The sequence below is a fragment of the Drosophila mojavensis genome, unplaced genomic scaffold (assembly GCF_018153725.1).
Source record: "Drosophila mojavensis isolate 15081-1352.22 unplaced genomic scaffold, ASM1815372v1 contig_36, whole genome shotgun sequence".
NCBI classification, from domain to species: domain Eukaryota; kingdom Metazoa; phylum Arthropoda; class Insecta; order Diptera; family Drosophilidae; genus Drosophila; species Drosophila mojavensis.
The window spans coordinates 21578821-21600412 of NW_025318858.1; the positions used below are offsets into that span (position 1 = coordinate 21578821).

Consider the following 21592-nt stretch of genomic DNA (forward strand, 5'->3'; position numbering starts at 1 on the left):
GTTCACCGTTCACCGTTCACTGTTCGGGGTTCGCTCTGGCACTCACCTGTTTACGAGCTGCGTTGAATAAAGCCGCAGCTTGATTCTCGAAGCTTGACTGCCGACATTTTGCGGGCCTTTGTTAACGTGCCTTGAGAGGTGCTTCGATTTAAATTCGGATATCGTTTGTCTTGCCGGAGTTATGCGTTTATCGCCCGCCGGGACCTGGGCCCACTCAGTCATTGGGTTTAGGAGCTAACAATGTTTGCGGATTTACTGGGGCGGCATTACACAATCCGCTGTGCTTGGTTCTGGTATGTGAATAAGCTGAGCTGAGCTGAGATCCAGCTGCAATTGGCAGAATGTCTATGGAAATCGCAAAATTCATTTCCTAATGCCAGACGAAATGAAACGTACGAAACTTTGCTGGAATCAACACAAATGAGTCGAGGAATTCCTATATGTATATGTGTGTATGTTATATTTATGAAACTGTTGTTGCTTGTGATTTATATGCATGCAGCGGGCTGTTGGCTCATCTACAGCTGGAGCTGATTATTTATTTGGCTCGCGAATGGGACGTCGCACATAATAAAAGTATTTATTGCATTATAAATATTACAAGCGGCTCGTAATCATTTTTTAGCAAGAAAATGCTGCACGCACACACACACCCGAGGTCTTTTCAATTTCGATTTGCATCAATAAAAAGCCAACCCCCCATGTAGAGGCCAAACAAAACAAATCAAATTAGAATAAAAATTTATAAAAAGGAAAATACGATGCGTTGTTGTTGCATGCGTTCTGTTAACTAAATGTGTGTGAGGGTGTGTGAGTGTGAGTGTTAGGGTGTGTGTCTGTTGTGTGTGATTTTATTGTTTATCGATACAATACAATGCTCGTAAAACACCTGACACTGGAGAAGCCGTAAACACACCTGCCAGAGCTGCGCAAATTGTGCAAGCAATGTGAAGCTGTGACTGCTGCGACTGCTGCCAGAGAAGCTGGGACTAGCACGGCACGCATGTGCTTGTCAAACTTAACAGCGGGCTTTACTTGTTCCTGCTGTTGTTGTTGTTGTTGTTGTTGAGGGACCTAACATGCTGTTTCTCTGTCTGTTGTACCCTTTGCAGCACGCACAGGTGCCTGCCAAAGTTAACAATCGACTCACTTCTTGTTGAATCAATGTTGCATATTGTTTTGGCTGTTCACTTGAAAGTTGGCTACGATTTATCTAACTGATTAACTTTTATTTGATGGAAAAAGTTGTAAATAATTATTATGGATTCTTATATTTTCGGGCATGTTAAAATCAATGTTGCATGTTAGCTTTTATCCACCTGATAAATATTTATCTTTGAGTATAAAGTCTTGAACTTATAGCTGCCTGTCAGAGCTAACAGCTGAGTCTATTTTTAGCATTTATTTAGCATGTTCTCAATTTTGAGTGCACAATTAAATAACCAGAAGATTTTGTTATTGATTTTAGTGTTATTTGTAATAAATTACTTAAAAATTTTGTATAATTTTATATACTGGACTGATGTGGATGTCAAGGTTAACAACTGATCTTAAGTATTTAATAAGGGATTTTGCTTATTTTTATATAACTGTTCTTATAATATTCACATGTGCATAAACTAGGCTCAAGGGATTTTTTTTAAGTTTTCTTATTTAGTTGTTTCAGTTACCTCTTTATGGACTAAGGCTGAAAAGCTATAAATGAATTCTTTCTAGTCTCTTTATTATAATAGGTAACAGATGATAGAAAATAAAGAGTTATGCATAATACCGTCGACCCAGATGGGTTCGTCAAATATGAACAGCCATGTATTTATATCAATTTATTTATTTTTTCCGCCAAAATCGATTTTTCGTAATATAATTTCTATTGGTTTCATTTATCGAAAGCAAATATCGGATCACTCGGGTTACTATTATTTATATCATATAAACTTTTATATTATTAATTTGAAAATACATATTTTATAATTTAAATAAATATTTCCAAAAGTATTCTTATTCCTTCTATTACCTTTAGCCCTTTGAGTTGCCAGCTTCCTATTAAATTTACAGTTTAATAAACATAATAATTTGTTTACTGGCTCGCGACTCTACTCTCACTATAGTGCTTTGGAAATATGTGAAAATAGAAAATTGATATTTTCTAGCTATGTGCTCTCACCTGTATGGCATTTCGATCATCTCTGAATTTCAATTGGGCGCTCATTCACGCCAGTTGTATGTGGCAAGGCGTCTGCTGCTGCTGCTGTTGTTGCTGCTGCTTATATAAAATGAAAATTTCTAATGACTTTGCTTGAGTTTATTGTGCAAACAACTCAACCCGACACACACACACACACAAACAGACAGGCAGTCAGAGCTGGCTTACAACTGCCTAATAAAAAAGCTGTGCCCGCACCCTTTACATGCGCTCCCTCTCTCCCTCTCTCTCTCTCTCACTGCAGTCTGGCCAAACTGTGGCTGTAATGCTTCTAGCTCGTTTTGGCATTGCTAGAATCCGCTCGTGTCGGTTGCGCCTGACACATTTTGTTCTTTTAAACTACAGTTGCACACGCACACTTACAGAAAAGACTGTTGCATAGCTGTGTGCGCTGGCCACACTGCGTATGCGTTATAATTCCAGTTGATGCCTGTGGGCGTCATTCCCATAAAGTGCTCGTGTGTCTATGTCGCATTGTCATTTGCTGCCTTCACCAGACTCCGGCCTGCACCCCTGCACCCCTGCACCACAGCAGCCCTGCAGCCCTGCACCCCAGCAGCCCGGCAGCCCTGTAGTCCTGTAGTTCTGTAACTCCACAACCAGCTGCCCTGTCTCACCATCCGGTGTAAATAATATTAGTACTAAACGGACGGACAGACAGCGAGCAGCAGCAGCAGCATCATGGCTTGCATTGCCCCTGCACTGTTATACAAATTTGGATAAATTTCGCATTTTATTGGATATGTAATTATGTTATATTATTATTATATTAGGGATTGTACTAGAAAATAGATAAAGAGCTAAGATAGAGATACACAGCTAAGATAGAAATACAGCTTAGATGGATGTAAAATCTATTGTATGTATGGATTGCATATTAAAATGAACTTTTAAAGTGATCAGAAAAAAATATAGTTCAGTGGTTTATTATGAATAGTATTATAATATTTCGATTATGATTTTGTTGTCTGTGAAAGATAACTTTCGTGGAGCTATTCAGAGTCAAAAAAGCCATTCGTTTGAAGAATTTAGCATAAGTTCAATTGAGTCTTTTGGCGGTTCTTTGATATTGAACTGCTAACTGTTCCAAAACAAAACTTCTTATGGATCTTAAAGAACTATTCAGCTGTTTTTTATGATCATATTTTTGTATTGTATTGTAGCTGCTCAATGGTTTATGTAATATTTTCTATTTATGTATCGTGCATGTATGCCTATATAACCTCTCTGAACTATTGAAATAACATAATAAAATATTAAACGCTGTTTGTGTGTCCAAAAATTTACAAATTTTTTCCTATTATAAAAATTTAAATAAACCTTATAAAACGTATATTTATAAGTAAGAAGTTTACAAATATTTAAAAGCTTCAAATTTATAGTCTGGTTATTATTAAGTGATAGAGAGTTGATTAATGTTTTACTCTTGACTTCGGCAAATTAGCTGTCAGCTCACGAAATATTCTACAGTAAAAAATGGAAATTCTGAAAGTTGAGATGAATGTAAAACAAAATGTTTTTCAATAATTTATTGTTTCTCTAAGAATTCTAGATTTTCATAAATTGTGAAGCTGTTTTTTTGCAGTGCATGTCGGCATATTATTCAGCCTCATGGCTAAGTATATGCCCCGTGGCCATAAACTTTTCATTAGCAAGTCGGCTTGTTGTCATTATGATTGTTGTTGTTGCTGCTGCTGTTGTTGTCGCGCGCGCTCTTTCAAAAGGCCGACTTAAGTGCAGAAGGCGCGACCATAAAGCCAACATCAGCAGCTAGCAAAATTTGTCAAAGGTTTTTATGTCAGCGAGCGTCGGGACTATAATTGTTTTATGCGTCCTTTTTGTTTTTACTGTCATCCTAACAAACTATTACCGCAAATGAAGTGTGCGTGTGTGTGTGTGTGCGTGTGTGTGTGCGTGTGCTGTGAGGGGCGCGCAAGCCAAATGGCCAATGGGCCATCGGGCAGCACCGAGCAGCAGTCAGGCAGCAGCCGACATGACTGGGCGCTTTCACAAAAGCCTTCCAGTGGCAAAGGACACGCGCCTGTGCTTCAGCCGGGCACACAAACAAATCACAAGCCTTAGCTTGAGCTGCACTTGGAGTGCAAAAAGGAATATTAAGCTAAGAGCAAAACTGTAACCAATTGTGAATCCTTTAAGACAGCCAGTGCTTTGAAGTGTCTGTTAGTCAAGAGGGCTCAAAGTAGTTGAGGGATCGAGCAGTGGCCTTAGCTACAGACTTTATTAAATCTACATAATTTAAATGCTGGTTGACTTGAAAATTTAAGATTAAAGGCTTTTGTTTAGTTGGTCTTAAATTTAAGCTAGAATATTTGTTTATATTTTCATGTTATCTTGATAATGTTAAATGTATGTAATCTAATCTTTCTTTGGGTTATATATTGATTGATTGGAATGTAATATAACACTATATAACATAAAGTATAACAGTATATAGTAAATGTTAGCATATGTTCAGTTATATATGTATATATGTATTTGAATATGTATTATGGAGTATTCTTCAATTGGAGTTAGATATAACAGTATATAATAGTTTTATATGTGTAGTATAACAGTATAAGAAAGCAAGGTATGTAAATATATATTAGGACATCTATATATTAATAGCTTCAATATTTTATAATGTTCTTTAAGTATTCTAATTGCAATTCTGTCTCATTTATTATTATTTTTGTTTTTTTTTTTTATCACACATTTCTAGAGATTTAATTAATATGTAAGTATTTGGAAAATTTGTTGTTTGTCATGCAGGTTTTCATATTTCGATTGTTTTTCCCGATCCAGCCACTCGAAACTCTTGGCTAATTAGCCAAATGCGCTGCCTAATCGAACTATGTCAATTGAAAAACTTTGTCGAGCGCTGCGAAAATTAAGTGGCAAAAGTTGCCGCTCGCAAATTTTACAGTTGACAAGCGATGAAAAATGCAAACCGATTAGGCAACGATAGCAGCAGCAGCAGCGGCAGCGGCAGAAACAACAACGACATTATCCCCCAACATCATCAGCAGAGGCAAAAAGAACATCATTATGATTATTAGGAATACTCTGCTTATGCCATTTCCTTATCCCACTGCCACATGAGCTTAATCCCAGACCCAAGCAACAGCACGTGAAAATCCATATTATTTGTGCGGAAAAAAAGTTAATCGAAACTGAAAACTTGCAAAAACCAACAATAACAATAACAACAGTAACAACAACAACAAACGACAGCAAAAGGGGTAGAAAGTAGAAAAGCAAGAAATAGGAATAGCAGCAGCATAAAAAAGGCAAAAATGGCTGCGTATGCGTCGAGCATTTGCATTTTCAATATACATGTGTGTGTTGGTTGGAGTGTCTGAGTGTGTGTCTATGTTTGGGTGCTTGTGTGTGTGTGTGTGTGGGTGCTCACAAGTTTTCGTCCGCTTTTTAGTTAGCATTGCAAATGTGCGCGACTTTTCGGGCTTATTCAAATGTGAATAATATTCAAGTGTTTCGACTTGATACAGGCTCAAAGAGGAATCCCAACAGCTACTGACCTAGTCAGACGATACCATATAATTAGCCTAAATCATGACTAAAAGCACATCCAACCAAAAATTTGATTTTCTATTATGATTTTTTGCCGAATGCCGGAAAAGTTGTCCAAACTGTTTGGGCGAGTTGGGCTAGGAGACAGGCTACAGTAATCCTTTTTGCTGTATGCAAAATCTAATGGATTGGGAGAAGTTTATATGTGCTTTGAGTTTTAAGAATGCTTAATGGATTGATAAGATTGCTTGTGTGGGCTGAAATTGTGGACAGGCATACAGTCGACTCTTGTTATTTGAAACCTGCGCTATTTCGAACCTCTCATTGATTCAAAGTTATCACTCAGTAATTCGAACTAAAAATCATTGCTAAGACGCGGTAATTCGTACTCACTTTAACACTCGACAATTCGAAATATTTTAAGAGTCCCTTGAATTTCGAAATAACGAGAGTCGACTGTGTATGTATATACATATGTATATGTATATATATGTATATGTATATGTATATGTATGTATATGTATATATATGTATACTTCGCTCGTTATAGAAACCTATATATAAGCAAAATTTTTCCTTTTTTTATCAATATAATGTGACAAGACAAGAGAGTGTCTTAGTGTTAGAATAGTATTGGAGGCACTACTCAAGTTGGCAGCCTTCTTCTATATATAGTATACTCGAATTGGCACTCCATTGAGAGTGAGACAAAAGTAGTTGATGCTGCGAGTGATACGGCGTGTTGCTGGGAGAGAATGAGATGGCATGCAGAAAATTGCTGGAAATTGAGAGTATGCAACACTCAATTCCCAGCCATAGAGCGTGGTCTTATAGGTAACTAAAATGATCATTAAAGAACAAACTCCGACATATATATGTATGTGTATATATACATATATATGAATTGTATGTATATATTTATGCAAATGTTATTTAATGAACGATTCAGCAATCGGCTGACTCTCTTCAACGATATGGAGTATCGTATATATATATATATATATATATATATATATATATATATATATATATATATATATATATATATATATATATATATATATATATATATATATATATATATATAAATTATTAATATAAGCTAATAGCTTACACATTCGTAAATAAATTATTTAATATTAAATAAATATTAAAAGGAAATATTAAAAAAAAAATCAACATTAATTTATTTAAGCTAATTGTAAATAGCCTACAAATTCATATACAAATAATTTAAAATTAAATAAATATTTAAAAACTTGCCATTAATATTTAATTAATTTATGTATGCATGAATTTATAAATTTGACATTTTTTTTTTTTTTTTTTTCAGTTGCTACCTTTTGTGCTCTCCATGAGGGTAAGTGCCTGCAAAATATATGTTTTCATAATTAATTATTATTCAATTTCGGTTATTTATTTATATATAATAGTAGAAGAGGGACAACTGTAGACCCTGAATTTGAATGCATTAACTGTAAGCTAATTCAAAGTTCCAAACTTCAAACTTTATTTCTAATCCTTCTTCAGTTGTATATAAATAAAATACAACTTTAGATATTACAAACTGGCTAAATATTTTTTAATGCTTTCCTCATGTTTCTGGTCTCATCTATGAAAATTTAAAAAGTGATTTTTTCTTCGATTTTTGGCTGCAATTTTCCACATGTCCGCAGAGAGCTGCAACAACTTGAACTTGCAAATGTGTGCAAGAGTGTTTGTCCTTTGGTTTGTTTACCCACAAACACTTCCAGTTGCGCTTATTGTTGTTGTTGTTGTTGTTGTTCTCATCTACAACAACAACAAATTAAATTTTTTTTAGACTGCCACGGGGCCAACGTCATGGCAGCTCCTTCAGCTGCTGCTTTTTATTCGTGCTGCTCGCAGGGCCATTGCCATTTTATGAATAATTCATATCAGGATACAGACTCACACACACACACACACACACACTCACATACACTAACACAGTAGCAGAATCGACACAAACGATACGCATATATTTTCATATTGACACTCGTCTCTGAATTCACATTCTTGTGGCAGGATACTCATCATCGTTTGGCGGCGTCATTGTCTCCCGGGTGCGCCTTTGTCTGCGTCTGTCACGGACTATATCGGTTGGCTACCCCGTCCAAATAGCAAACCCAAATGGGGTAGCTTGAAATTTGCATAAAGTTTGAATTATGCTTGACTAAGTTAATTACATGAATTTTATTATAAAGGAAAATGGCTTGAGTTGAAATGAACATTGAGATTAATATCAATTTATTATTTTATTATGTATTACTAATTTGTATAGAATAATTGGCATGTTTGAATTTGAATTTATCTATTACTACTATTTTATTCTATATTCTTTATTTTTTTTTTAAGAAATAAATATAGTTTCAGCAATTAATGAAGTAAAAGTATCTAAATCTAGGTCAGAGTTTGTTTGTTTTCTATAAAAAATAGAAAAAAGATTCTGTTCCATATAAAAATAGTTAATAAATAATTTAGAGCACCAATAAACCTATTATAGTGCTTTATGAAGCATATATTGAATATATAAAATTTATTAAATATATAGAAATTATTTAATTTATAGTTTATTAAGTACCATTCAAATATATTAAACTACTTCTGTGTATCTAACTATGTAATATAGCTGCGTTGATTACATGGTATCTTCCAGTCGATCTTCTAGCTTTATTATTGTTGTTCGGCTTGTTGCTTTGGTTTTTGTTGTCGTTGTTGTTTACCTCATTCCTTTGCCTTTTACGCTGCATTCTTGTGTCGCAATTTTTTGCTGCTTGTCTCATGCGAGGACTCAAAGAGTTTGTACATTTTGAAGGCGCCTCACCTCGCATTGCTGCTGCTTTTGTTTGTTTTTTGCTCAATGGAGGACGCACTTAAACACACGTTTTAGTACATTCATGCACAATCCACACACACACGCACACACACATATCCGCAATGTAAACTCGTTTCCTCGTTTTGTCGTCGTTTTTTTTTCACGTGGTTTTTCGATTCGCTTTGCGCGTATTGCAAATTGCCCGAGCCACGATTTGCGGTTTTTACTGTTAGCCATTGTTGGCTCTATCTTGTTGCTAAATTTGCTGCTTAGCGGCGAAAATCGACTAAATAGCAAAAGCAATTTTTAGCGACAATTGTGCGCTCTACAATGTCCAGACATTGATTATGCTCTAGCTGAAAAGAATCCAGTGACTAGCTGATGAGACACAGCAAATTATTGATTTGTTCTTATTAAATGAGATGCATAACTCTGATTATTAAAATGGAAAAGATAGAAGTAGAAGTCCTCGTTAAAGTTGCCTTAAGCTGTTAAAATTCGATTGATTTTTGCAATAATACATCAACAATCAACAAACTGTATACGTTTTTTTTTTTTTTTTTTTTTTTTTTAATATTTTATGTGCATTTTAACTTTAAGAAGGTATCGAAATTTAAGTATATATTTCTTTACTTTTTTCCATTAATATTTGATTCTTAGTTTAACAGCATAAATATGTATTTAGGAAACTTTCAAGTTGCATTTAAATTTAAATGCCAGTTCAACTGCCAATTAAATAATCGTTTCGTTTGCATTTAAATTTAGAATTCATAGAGAAATTCCTTAAAATATATATAGAGATGCACAGAGACTTGACTAGTAGAGGCAGTGTTTAAAGTAGAATTTAATCACATTTGCTTACAAAATTAAAATGTTTTTAAATTTTTATTTTTTTTATTTAAATACAATATACAGTTGAGTACCAATCAATCGAAATTGCAAAGTTTTTTTTTTTTTTTTTTTTTTTTTTTTTTAATTCTATTTTTTTATTTTTTCTCTTAAATCAGCTTAACCGATTTTTTTTAATTTAAAACAAAATTGTATGAAATTGTAAAGAATTAGCAATTTTTAGCTCAACATTTGCAGTGTATCTTACCTGTACCTGTCTATGTAAAAATATCTACGTGTAGCGCCCATTTGGTGGCCCATTTTATTGTTTTGCAGCTAAATGAACTTAGATGCGGCAACAACCTCGGCACATGCCACAGACAGATGTGATTTTAAAGTGTTGTTGTTGCTGTTTGGATTTGTGTTTGGTTGTGGGTTTGATTGTTGGCTCCATTAGGAAGCTACTGGTCAGACCCAATCGCCGCTCTCTCTTTCCCTCCGGCTCTTCATTCAATTCTTAAACTTGTTTTTGGTCGTGACTTGCTGAATTTAAAAACAGATTTAGATTTTAGCTGATGTGGTGAGGGGCGTCTAAAATGTGGGCGGGGCCATGACAGTGCATGAAATAGTAGCTAGAAGCTTCTGTTGTTATTCTTGTTGTTGTTGTTGTTGTTGGCGCATAATTAAAACAAAGCAACAATTTTGTAAATTATTTAATGCTCTCTTATGAATAGAATTTTCTCACATTCCCTGTTTTCATTGTATGTATCAATGTATTTAGTGAAACATGACTCACTGAAAACTGTGATATACAAAAATGCATGACTAATTAATCAGCTAATGGCCAATGAAAATTGTGTTCAATAATAAATTATAAACTATAATATATTTTCATATATTCGAATAGATGTCCACCCAAGCCATCATGCGAGTTTGTCTAGAATTTCAATAAAGTTGATGCGCACACAACAAGCAGAAGGCAAGGCAAGGCGTATGGGAGAGCTATGCTGAGGCAGAGTTAATAGATTCTGTTTTGAAATTCATTTGGCCATTGAATTTCCGGTTATGATGAAGTCGTTCTGAAAATAATATTTAATTGAGTTGCTATGAAACTGGATTCATTGCTTGAAATGAATATGCATACTTTGTATAAATGTGTGTATGAATTATGAATATGCTTATTTCAGGCGTATCCAGTTTCTGTTGGAGGTAATGAAGCATAAGCAACATCTATAGTTAATTCACTCTTATGGCATAGTAAAAGTTGTTAATTAGAGCAACGTTTAACGAGTGTAGACTTTATTTAGCTCTAATTGTTGGCTTTAACTAGATACGTTTAATATGTAAGACTAGATAAATATTTTTATTAATATTTATCCTATTTATTTTTATTCATTTTATTTTCTGGAGCTTTTCTTTAATACTAAAAATTTTTATACTTTTTATTTTTTAGTATTATGAATATAAAATATGTTTGTTAATATATTTACTTTTTTATTTGTTTTAAATATACATTTATTTATTATGTTGCCCTATCGTGATGAAATTAAATTATTTAATTTAAGAATTTATTTAATTTGAATAATTAATAATTTTATTTTGTGTAATTTTAATTTTAAGCCGATTTGTTTAACTTTTAATATATATATTTTAAAACTTTATTTTATTTTTTTTTTTAATATGGAATATGGAGTTTTTTTTTTTTGTTTTTTCAATTTGAATACTAAATAATTAAGTTTAATATGTAATTTTCCTCTATAAGGAAAGCTTTCTTTTATTAGTTTTCGCATTATTCCTAATTTAAATTCATAAATAGTTTAAGCTAAGCTGCCTTTTTTACTTTTCTCTAATCTGTTACCTTGTGCGTAATAAATAGCCTAGCTGTACCTAAAATCTAAAAATAATAAATGTAAACTTTACACTGTGAAAAGCCCTGGCTCTAATTGATTTATTTTGCACGTGTTGCCCAAATTACTGACCTACGTTCATAATATGGCAAAACAATGGTCTGCAGCTGTTAGGCTAACAGCAAAGAGCGCCGCACGGTTAAGACCACTGTTAGGCTAGCAGAAGGCATGCTCTTAGACCACTTAACAGCGACTGTTAACTGCAGCTCTTTCTATGTTGCTGGGAAATTTGCTCTTCACTTGGTGCGCGCTCTTCGGCTGCTATTTGCAGTGGCTGTTAACATTTGTGGCCACTGTTAGGAAAGAGGCATAAATCAGAGCCAGTCGCTGACAGCGTCTGCCTGCCCCACTCTCACCCTCACCCGCAGCCCCGGTGGCTGGCTCTATGCACGCCTGGCACACTGTGTGCCCCAAATGTGCATTTAAATTAGCGAAACGCATTCGGACCCCCCGCAATGTCATTTCTATGCACAGCGAATGCATAAATCATTAACCAGCCCCTACAGCTGCAACAAAAACAACAACAACAACTAATAACAATAATGCTTAAAACTGCAACAGTCGACGCGGGCTGCCACAATGCCCATGTGGCATTTCTGTGATGCACTGCAGCCACTCTTCAGCTTTCGCCCCAGCCACTGCCACTGCCCCTCTTTCTGCCCCTTCGCCATGTGTAACCAATTACAAACATTTCCGCCAATCAGTTTTTAGTGCGAGGCCTACAAATGTTTCAAAAAAAAAAAAAAAAAAAAAAAATGATTTCATTGCCATCCTACTCTGTCCACTATCTCTAATAATTTGCCCAACTTTTGTTTGCCCATTCGATTCGTATCGAAATGTTGAATCGTTGACGTTGACATCGAAGCCAGCCGCACTGTTGGCAGTATCAGTATCAATGCCAGTTGGCTTCCCCTGCGCCCGCTGCAGTTAAAATTTATGCTCGCCCATAGATCATGCAACGAGCGACACTTGCAACGAGTTGTTGGTGTCAGTGGGGTAAGCCTTGGACCAACATTTGGGGCTTTGCAACACTTGATGCGTTCCCATAAACTAAAGCTCTTCGATAGCAACGAGGATGGAGAATTAATAGAATAATTAGATATGGTATATAAAATTTTAAAAATTAGTTTTTCAGTGTAAATATTAATAATATTATATATAAAGATTAATTTACGTTATCTTTATTTAATTTATTTATATTATTATTATTTATTATGTTGACATTTATTTTATATTTTGTATCTATATATTTTTAGATTTATTTATTATTTTTCTTAATAATAATAGTCTGTTTTAAATTTTTTTATGTATGCCCAGTACAGTTTAAAAAGCATTGCCTACTTTTCAGCGTACCGAATTTTTTTATTTTTTTTTATTTATTTTTTTTTTAATTTTATTTAAACAGGCTTTTTACTACCTAATTGGCAGTTTAACAAGTTAAACATGTACCGAATTAAAATAAACAAATTTTTTATTAAAAAAAAAAAAATAAATTAATAAAAAAAAAAATAAATAAATAAATAAATAAAATAAATAAATTGATTGAAGCCATACGAGTACTCCAGTAACCCCTTTGTTTTTTATATCACACAAATTATTTTATATCTGTATTCCCGAGTATAAATATAAATATAAATAATACACTAAATAAACATATAAATGATTGTATAATTGATTTACAATTGCAAACAAATATTGTCCACTTTTTATATTTATTTAATCAATAAATATATTAATTCTTTTTTGGGTAATTAAATTTAAATTGATGTAAAAATAAAAATATATGATTTTTCCCGGATAACCGTAAAAATCGAAAATGAAATTTTCTCAATCAGGGTACTTCTATATTTTTTCATACTGGCATTTTGTATTTAAATGTAAGCCAATACTTTCAACAAGGGGAATTCAATATATTTATTTATGTAGTTTATTTAATGAGTGGCCATATAATCTTTTGCTGTAGCTCACTTTTAAATAAAATGGAAAAAGGTGCAATTGAGAATTTTACGTATTGTTGATTCGATTCGATTGGTCGGCACTCGGTTGGCATTATATGGCCATCCACATATGTTGCAGTTGCTATATATTGTATATTTTTAAACCGCATACACAGCCTTGAGGTTTCACTGTCAGTTTTGAGTGTTGCCAGAACAACGACCATACGAAATCCAATGACAATCTGCAGTGCTCAGTTGCCAAAAAGTGAGACGCGTCAGCTGTCAGTTGACCAACCGCATGGCTGACTGACCTCGTCTCAGTGCTATGGCAAGAGCAAGAGCCAGAGCCAGAGCCAGAGCCAGAGTCAGAGCTAGAGCCAGAGCCAGTGCCTGAGCCAGTGACAGAGCCGTAGCCGGAGACAGTTCCAGTTTTCACAAGCTGCGCTCCAGTTTTCCGGTCCACCTGTCTTTGTCTTTTGCTGTATGGCTGGCTGTCTGTTTGGTTGGCATTCGCTCAGGAGATATGTCAAAATCGTATTTGCATTTTTTTCTCATTTCGCTTCACACTTTGCATACTCGTAACGTGTATTTGCCAGCACTTGCTGATGCAGCTGCTCCTCCTGCTGATGCAGCTACTCCTCCTGCTGCTGCTACTGCTGTCTGCTGCCATCTCTCTCTTAATTGAATTCGAGACTTTCGTGGCCCAATTGTTGATTTAATCCACAAATCGACCTTGACAACCTAGCTGCAGATAATTGAGCATTTGGCTAATAGAAAACAATGTTCGATCATCAATGTCGATTGGCAAACATTTGACAATAATGGAAAGGCTCCTGTCCGAGCCGGCTAGCCAAACAATATCCATCAAAAAGTTATGGCAAATGTTAAATTCCTTAATTGAAATCATCTGCCTGCATTTGATGTCGATAACAACGGAAATGCGTGTCAATTCATATGCAAACTCGTTATAATACCATCATATTATGCACTTATGCACAACAATAAAGAGCAAAAAAACAGAAGAAAAAACTCACACATATATAGAAAGCAATTAGTCGAATGAACTGCGATAAAAAATCATCAAATGCATAGGGCTTTTATAAATTGCTATGCCCTGCATTGAAAATGCACAAAATGAGAGTCGATTCGCTTGACGAGAGACAATGCTAAGTTTTGGGATGGATTTTCAGTCGACCGCGTTTTCATCTGAAAGTGGAGTAAATGACTTCTTTGAAGTGGATATGTATTGCTTATTATTGTATTAATATTAATTGTCTGTATAATACTGAATATTTGCATTTCTCTTATATAGAAATGAATCCTACATCAGGAATACAGCCTGCACATTGCTTAAAGATTCCGTCATATATATTATATACTATTGAAATGGAAATATAATAAGTTCACTGCAAATTAAGTCTTAGTTTGTATATTATATATGGTAGCTATCGATAAATATCGATATTGCTTAGCGTATTTGATAGTATTTCTTTACACTTTAAATACCAATGAAAACGTTTTGGCCTTCTCTATAAATAACACATATGAGTAACATATTGTAGCGATCCGTCTAATCGATAAATATCGATATTGATTAGCGTATATATTTTATTTTAACTAATATTTTCCTTTACATACTTGCCAATACAAATATTTTAAATACGTCTGTCAACGGCAGACAAGTTAAGCATATGATCGATAAGTATCGATATTACATATATCTCTTTAAAGCTCCAAACTGTTTACAGCGTATCTCTCAGCCATCGCTGCGAGCTCTACGAGTATTTGTCAATGGCCAGCATAAAATATAGAAAACAAAAATGTGTTTGTCGCCCACTTCAGTCAACGGCAAAATTTTTTAATTAACTTTTGAAAATGGATTTGTCGACCGAATCGCGCAGTTACTATACAATTTATAAGCCAAAGGCAGTGTACTAAAACGTTTTAATAGAGCTAAACACAGCTAGAATTGGTTTATGCGCAGCGGAAAATGAAAACCAATAAAGCCGACAGAGACTAGGAAAAATATTTATATTAAATGCACTATTTGCCTTGCTGAGAGACAAGAAATTAATTAGAAGCAAGGGAAAATAATCTTCAGAATATAAATTAAAGTCCATTTTCAGTTTTAATATTTTTCTTTTTTTTTTTTTTTTTTGTCTTTTTGTTTGGTTTCAACTCGCGGATAAATCAGAAAAGTGCATTTTTTAGCAAAGTTGAAAGCGTAGCAAATTTTCAAGCCTTGTCGCACCATCTTATTCTGACTAATGGAAGTCAAATGATAAAATCTATTAGGGGAGAAATGAAAAAGTAGAAAAAGAAAGAACTGGCTTAAAGCACGGCCAGGCAGCTGACAGAGCGCGCGCCAACGCGTCGACTAAATGAACGTCAAAGCCCTTAAGGCGACTGACAGTTGGCGCTGCGCATCTAAAGAGCTGCAGCCAAAGGACTTGCCGAGTCGTCGCTGTGACTGTGAGTCCTGGCACGGGGCTTGTCAAAATGTGCGGCAACAGCATTAAATGTGCATAAAATCCTGCAGCCTCCTCGCCCTTTTTTTTTTTTTTTTTTTTATTATTTGTGTAGCTCTCTATAGAATACCTCTTAGATATTAAATGGGTAAGGGGATTATGAGTAATGGGCATGCCTTATACCGGAGTATGATTATCAAGGGAAAGCTGTTCAAAGGATATGCCTTTGTTTTACTAAACATTAAGACTCCTTTATATTATTGGTTTACCTATCTATTTAATAGCTCTTTGATAAAGGGTGAACGGATTGTCTTATAACAGAGTATGAGTATCAAGTTTCCTTTACAAAGGATAACTTGTTTGTCTTTGTCTTACTAAATAAATTTAAATACATAGTTACATGCCTTAAGACTGTGATAGATATGAGCAAAGACTTTGGTATATGGGCTTACAATGTACTTTGATCTTTATTCCCGATTAGATTGAGAGTTCTAGACGGCGTTATCATTTTCTTTCATTATTACAAAAACTAACTGTAAAATGTTTGTCATTATTTATTTAAATTTAATTTATATTTTAACATACTTTTATTTTTACACATATGTTGCTTTATTATTATTATATTATTTGTATTCTTTACTCATTTGTTTTATATATATATATATATATTAGGTATTTGTATTAATTAATTTTGACTCTCTCAATATAAACTTATTAAAACTAGACTTCTTAATGCGTAGTATTCGATAGTCGCGAATCTATTTTCTATTCACCTATAATATCCTGTTAAGGATTCGCAGAAGCAGCAAATTTAAATGACGCACGTTTGGAATGAAAATGACAGCTCAAAAAAAAAAAAAAAAAAAAACAGAATCTGATTAAATTTTATTGACTCTTAATCATTGAAAGGATTAAAATATTTATAAAAACATATAATACATTTCTAACGGAAAAAAAACAACAACAACCTTATCTAAAGTCTAAATATGACATAAAATTTAAGTTAGCCTTGTCCTCGTTTAATATGAACTTTAAAAAGTTCCAGACTTATTGGGAAATAGAAGTAAGAATATGACTGTCCTTTTTCAATTTGCCCAATTATACGTTTACTGAAAAAATACAAAAATATAGATGCATTCCATATCGGTGCATATGCAACAATGATAAATATTCATATCACGTCAAAAGGCTTCACATTTATGCATAAAGCAACAGATTTTGGTGAGAAAAGAAGAAAAAAAGAAGAACTCAAAAAGCAACTGTCTGAAGCAGACTTTAAAAATCAAAAAGTCAGGCTCGTGATCCTTCTATTTATAATGAACTTCAGTTTGTTCTTTGTGTGAAATACAAAGGGGAGCGCAGAAAGGCTTTAATATCGTGTTCCGCTTGGCAAGGCAAAAGGAAGGCAGAAAAGCCCGTGCAGGGAATGCAGCGCACTGTTGCAGCTGCTGCTGCTGCTGCAGCTATTGTTTTCTGCATTTGTTGGTGCTGTTGATAAGATTAATATGCTGCCGTTTTCTCCTACTTATGCTGCCTTTCAAGCTGGCCGCATTCTTAAAGGACGCACAGAGCACGTCCTGACAAGTTGCCAAGTGCGCATGTGTTGGTTTAATGACTGCCTTGCTATATATATATGTGTGTGTGTGTGTTGAAAACTTAAGTCATGCAGCAAGCCAGCGTGAGGCATGCAGCAAAGCTAGCCAAACAAAATGCAATGCACATACATATTCACATGCAGCACTTACTTTAAAAAGGGATTTATTGTGCCACATGCAAGAGACTCTCTCTCTGTGTGTGCGTGTGTGTGTGTGTGTGTGTGTGCGTGTGTGTGTGTGTGCAATGATGCTGAATTTCAGCACTCAACTTGCTAGCTGTTGCAGCTATCAGTCCCAGGCAAAAGTCTTAACGGCAACAAAAACCGTCTCTCTGCTCCAAGCTCCGCTTCACTCGCTGCGCTTTTTGTGTCAAGAGCGTAAATGAACAGCAGCCGCCTGTCTCACAATACAGAGGGGGGAAAAGAGGAGAAAGAGAGAGGGCGAGAGAGTGAGCGGAGAGTGGCGACAGGCACAGACCATAGCCGTGCTGCTCAGAGCTGCCGCTCTGCAAAATTTGCACTACTATTGCCGGCAATTACACATCATTGTGAAAATATGATGCCGTCTACTTAAGATAAAGTTTGCATCTACTTAACTTTCTGTGTCGGTTATCATATTTATATGTATCGCTTGCTCATTGAAGGCGCGATAAAAAGAGGGATATGAATTCTTTAAGAGGAGGACTAACCTATGAAACGCTTTATTTCGTTCTTTACTTGAATTGTTTCATATAAAGAGTTTGATTTGATGTATGTATAATCTTAATATTTTGTATATTTTATTTTATATGTCATATTTTATATTTTCTATTTTTTATATTTTATTTTTTATTTTATATGTTATATTTTATACTTTATACTTTATATTATTTATTTTATATTTTATATATTATATTTTATATTTAATATTTTTTTATTTTATTTTTTATATTTTATATCTTATATTTTATATTTTTTATTTTACATTTTATACTTTATATTTTATTATTTGTTTTATATTTTAATTTTTATAAATATTTGTATTAAAGAATATCTGCTAGTCGAGCAATCATTCTAGTTCTTCGACAAGTTTTTGCCGATCCTGATGAACTTAACGCACAAAGGAAAACTTTATAACTTGTTAATTGCAAGAAATTAGTGAGAAAAGAAAGGAAAAGAAGAATAAGTATGAAAAAAATGCTACGAAGAGCTTCAAAGCGCATACAAAATGGAGTAAAATAATTATATTCAGAGCAAATTGCAGGTAAATAAGTTATTTTAGTATAATTAGAAAATTGTGTATAGATAAAGAAGACATACTCCTGCTGTTGATAGTAAAGCTGTAAAGTAAAGCAATATTAACAGTTAATAAAAACATCAACTCACTGATAATTTTTTGTCAATTTAATTTTACATTTTCTATTTTACTGATAAGGGGAAACTGAGCTGGGAGAGTGAAAGCTGAAATCGAAACTGAAGCCGAAACCGAGACCGATACTGATGCTACTGTAGACTGCGTCTTTGGAGTATCTTCTTGATGTCGCCATCGCTGGTGCGGACGAGGTCAATGTTGCTGCTGCCTGCCTGGCTGTGGCGCAGCTTCAGGGCCATGCAGGCGGGCGCTATGATATCGTCGACGTGCGGCACCTTTGCGGAGACCGGGACACGCTGCAGTCCAGTCCAGAGCACTTTACGCATGCGATGGTCATCGGTGGGCGTCGGGGCGATGGCCACCTCGAAGGCGCCGAGGCGTGGCATGTTGTTCTCATTGATGCGCAGCTGCAGCTGCAAGTCGGGCTGCAGGGCGCGCAGGGCCTCCTCCAGTGAGGCGTGCAGCTCGCTGGCCCGCCTTCGATAGTCCGTGTGGGCGCGACAGCATTCTATATAGAGCACGGGATGATGGGGATTCAATGGCGGCGGCGCCTTGTTCAGCGACAGGTTGGCCATCCCCTCGAGCTGCAGCCGTGTACCCTCCGTTTCCCCTTCAGTTTGGTATTTTGAAATTTTGAATGTGTCTCAACATTTTGCTTTTTTTTTTTTTTTTTTTTTTTTATGGTTGAGACACAGCTGAAGTTTGACAGTTTACTGCTGGGCAGCTGAGCTTATCAGGGTTTAGGGTGAATAGGGGAGGTCGCGAACTCGGCTCGTTAGCTCCCCAGTGGGCAGCTCCACACACACAAACACAAACACACACGCACACCTTCATAAATCAAGCCAAAGCGTATCTGCCAAATAAATCTTTGAGCTGCCCTGGATTCAGATACAAATGCAAATGCGCAATATGAGAAAAACAGAAGCAGGAAAAACCTCAAAGCTAAATGAAAAGCTGCTGGGAAAGAGACAGACAGAGAGAGAGAGTGTATGTCTGTGTGTTTGTGTGCATGGTATTTGCACAAAACTGCAAGCTGTCCACTTGCAGCTGACATCTGGCCAACGGCCTTTGGCTGCCAGCTGTAAAACTTTGTTAAATTTTGAGCTCAACTAAATTCTTTTTGAATGTTTTTATATATATATTTTTTTCTTCTTTTTTTTTGTATATTAAAATTCATATAGCTACATAAAATGTATATTATTTTTAATAAACCGCATCGGGAACACAAAAACGCCTTAGTAGCCGTTTGTTCGTCGTCTGGCCGCAAGCATTTTCGGGGCCACAAGATTTTGCCAATGGGTGCCATCTATTCATTTTATTCACAGTTATTGAAAACAGAGCAGAGAGCAGCTGTACAGCTGAGCAGCTGCTGCCAGCTAAATAAAATATAATAAAATGTGAAAATACGTAAATAGAGAAACGAAAATGGAGAGGAGACTGAAAAGCAGCAGTACGCAAAGGGCTGCAGAGAATCGTTAAAACTTAAAGCCAAAAACCTAGAGAAATCAGAAATGAAATGTTTTTGAGACTAATGCAGTGTGGAAATTATTAGATTAAAGTTTGAAAGAAGAAAACAGGAAAGGCAGGGATGTGGATAAATGAAAATGATATCAGAAAACCGATAATAGACATAGATATCTATCTATTATTGATCATGTACGTTTGTGAGTGCATTAGTTAATAATATATAATATATTCTATTCTGAAGTAAGTTAGAGAATACCTCTATTTAAATATATTAAATATTTTATTAAATTTTTTTATTTTTATTTAATATCATTAAATATTCATATGACCTTGCTTATTTTATATGCATTATGGTTAAAAAATCTTAAAAACATTTTGATTTTGTCAGTTAATAATATATAATATATATTAATTAGTTAATAATATATTCTATTCTGAAGTAAATTAGAGAATAACTCTATTTATATATATTAAATATTTATTAAATTTTTTTATTTTTTTTTAATATCATTAAATATTCATATGACCTTGCTTATAAAAACATTTTTATAATATTCATTAAAGAGCTGACAGAGAATGACCTTTAAAATTTGTATTCGCATTGAATACAGTTTGATATATGAGAAAAACAACTCAGAAGTCGATAAAAATAACGATAAATATAGAAAAGAACTAGCAACAGTCATTCGTTCAAACTGAACAGCATTCGATTATAGCTGTCAACTATGGCCTGATTGCATCAGCGCATACTTAAATAATATATAATATATATGTATTTATACATATATACTATATAGCCTTCGTTGTCAGTTTCTGCGCATCCTGCGGCATTGACAGCCTGCTGCTTGCTGCCTTCTGCGTGCGGCCTGCGGTGTTCGGTAACAGTTTTTTCTACTCGGACGCAAATTGGCCAATGCGTTTGTCCAGCTTTCCCTTTTTGCTGGGATTAAAAAGCGTTTTGCATGTCCATTACCCGAGGGGTCGAGGGCGGGAGCAGAGCTGAGCAGAAAACGTGGTGGGTGAGGCAGCAAAAGAAAATGCCGTAAACGAATTTGCGAAAATTATTTGTGCGCCTGGCCAAAGCTTGATTAAATTTTTTCTACAACTCCGCCTGGGGCATACGGCATATTATATTTATATACCTACCATATATACATACATATATATGTGAGCGTGTAGGGATAGCTTTTCATTGATACTTTGATTTGGGCGGAGCATTTCCCTTGCGCATTACGCAGCGCGTCAAGCTATGAAAATCCTATTTTTCCCTTTTGACTACTTATTTTCTTATTGTTTATTTTTTCCCTTCGAATTTTATTTCAATTACGAAAAGTTTTTACTCAAAATGCGAGCATAAATATGAAAAACGCAGCAGTAAATGGATTTTTCAGGGCTGTGCCTGCATTTTTTTTTGGTGGTCTTGCTTTATCTTAATATTTTTGCTGAACTTTTTTTTTATTTATTTTTTTT

The 21592-nt window shown here is 34.7% G+C and overlaps 1 protein-coding gene across 1 annotated transcript; it reads right to left on the minus strand.

Moving 5' to 3' along the window:
* Window positions 1–18669: 18669 nt before the first annotated feature.
* On the minus strand, window positions 18670–19346 carry LOC6577509 (selenoprotein BthD). The gene has a single exon (XM_002003438.4). It carries the CDS (start codon window positions 19228–19230, stop codon window positions 18787–18789), a length of 444 nt encoding a protein of 147 aa, XP_002003474.1. The 5' UTR covers window positions 19231–19346; the 3' UTR covers window positions 18670–18786.
* Window positions 19347–21592: the final 2246 nt, after the last annotated feature.

Bases quoted from the DNA above. Each gene is read 5' to 3' on its own strand.
- LOC6577509 (XM_002003438.4), bottom strand. From the start codon at position 19,230: ATGGCCAACCTGTCGCTGAACAAGGCGCCGCCGCCATTGAATCCCCAT.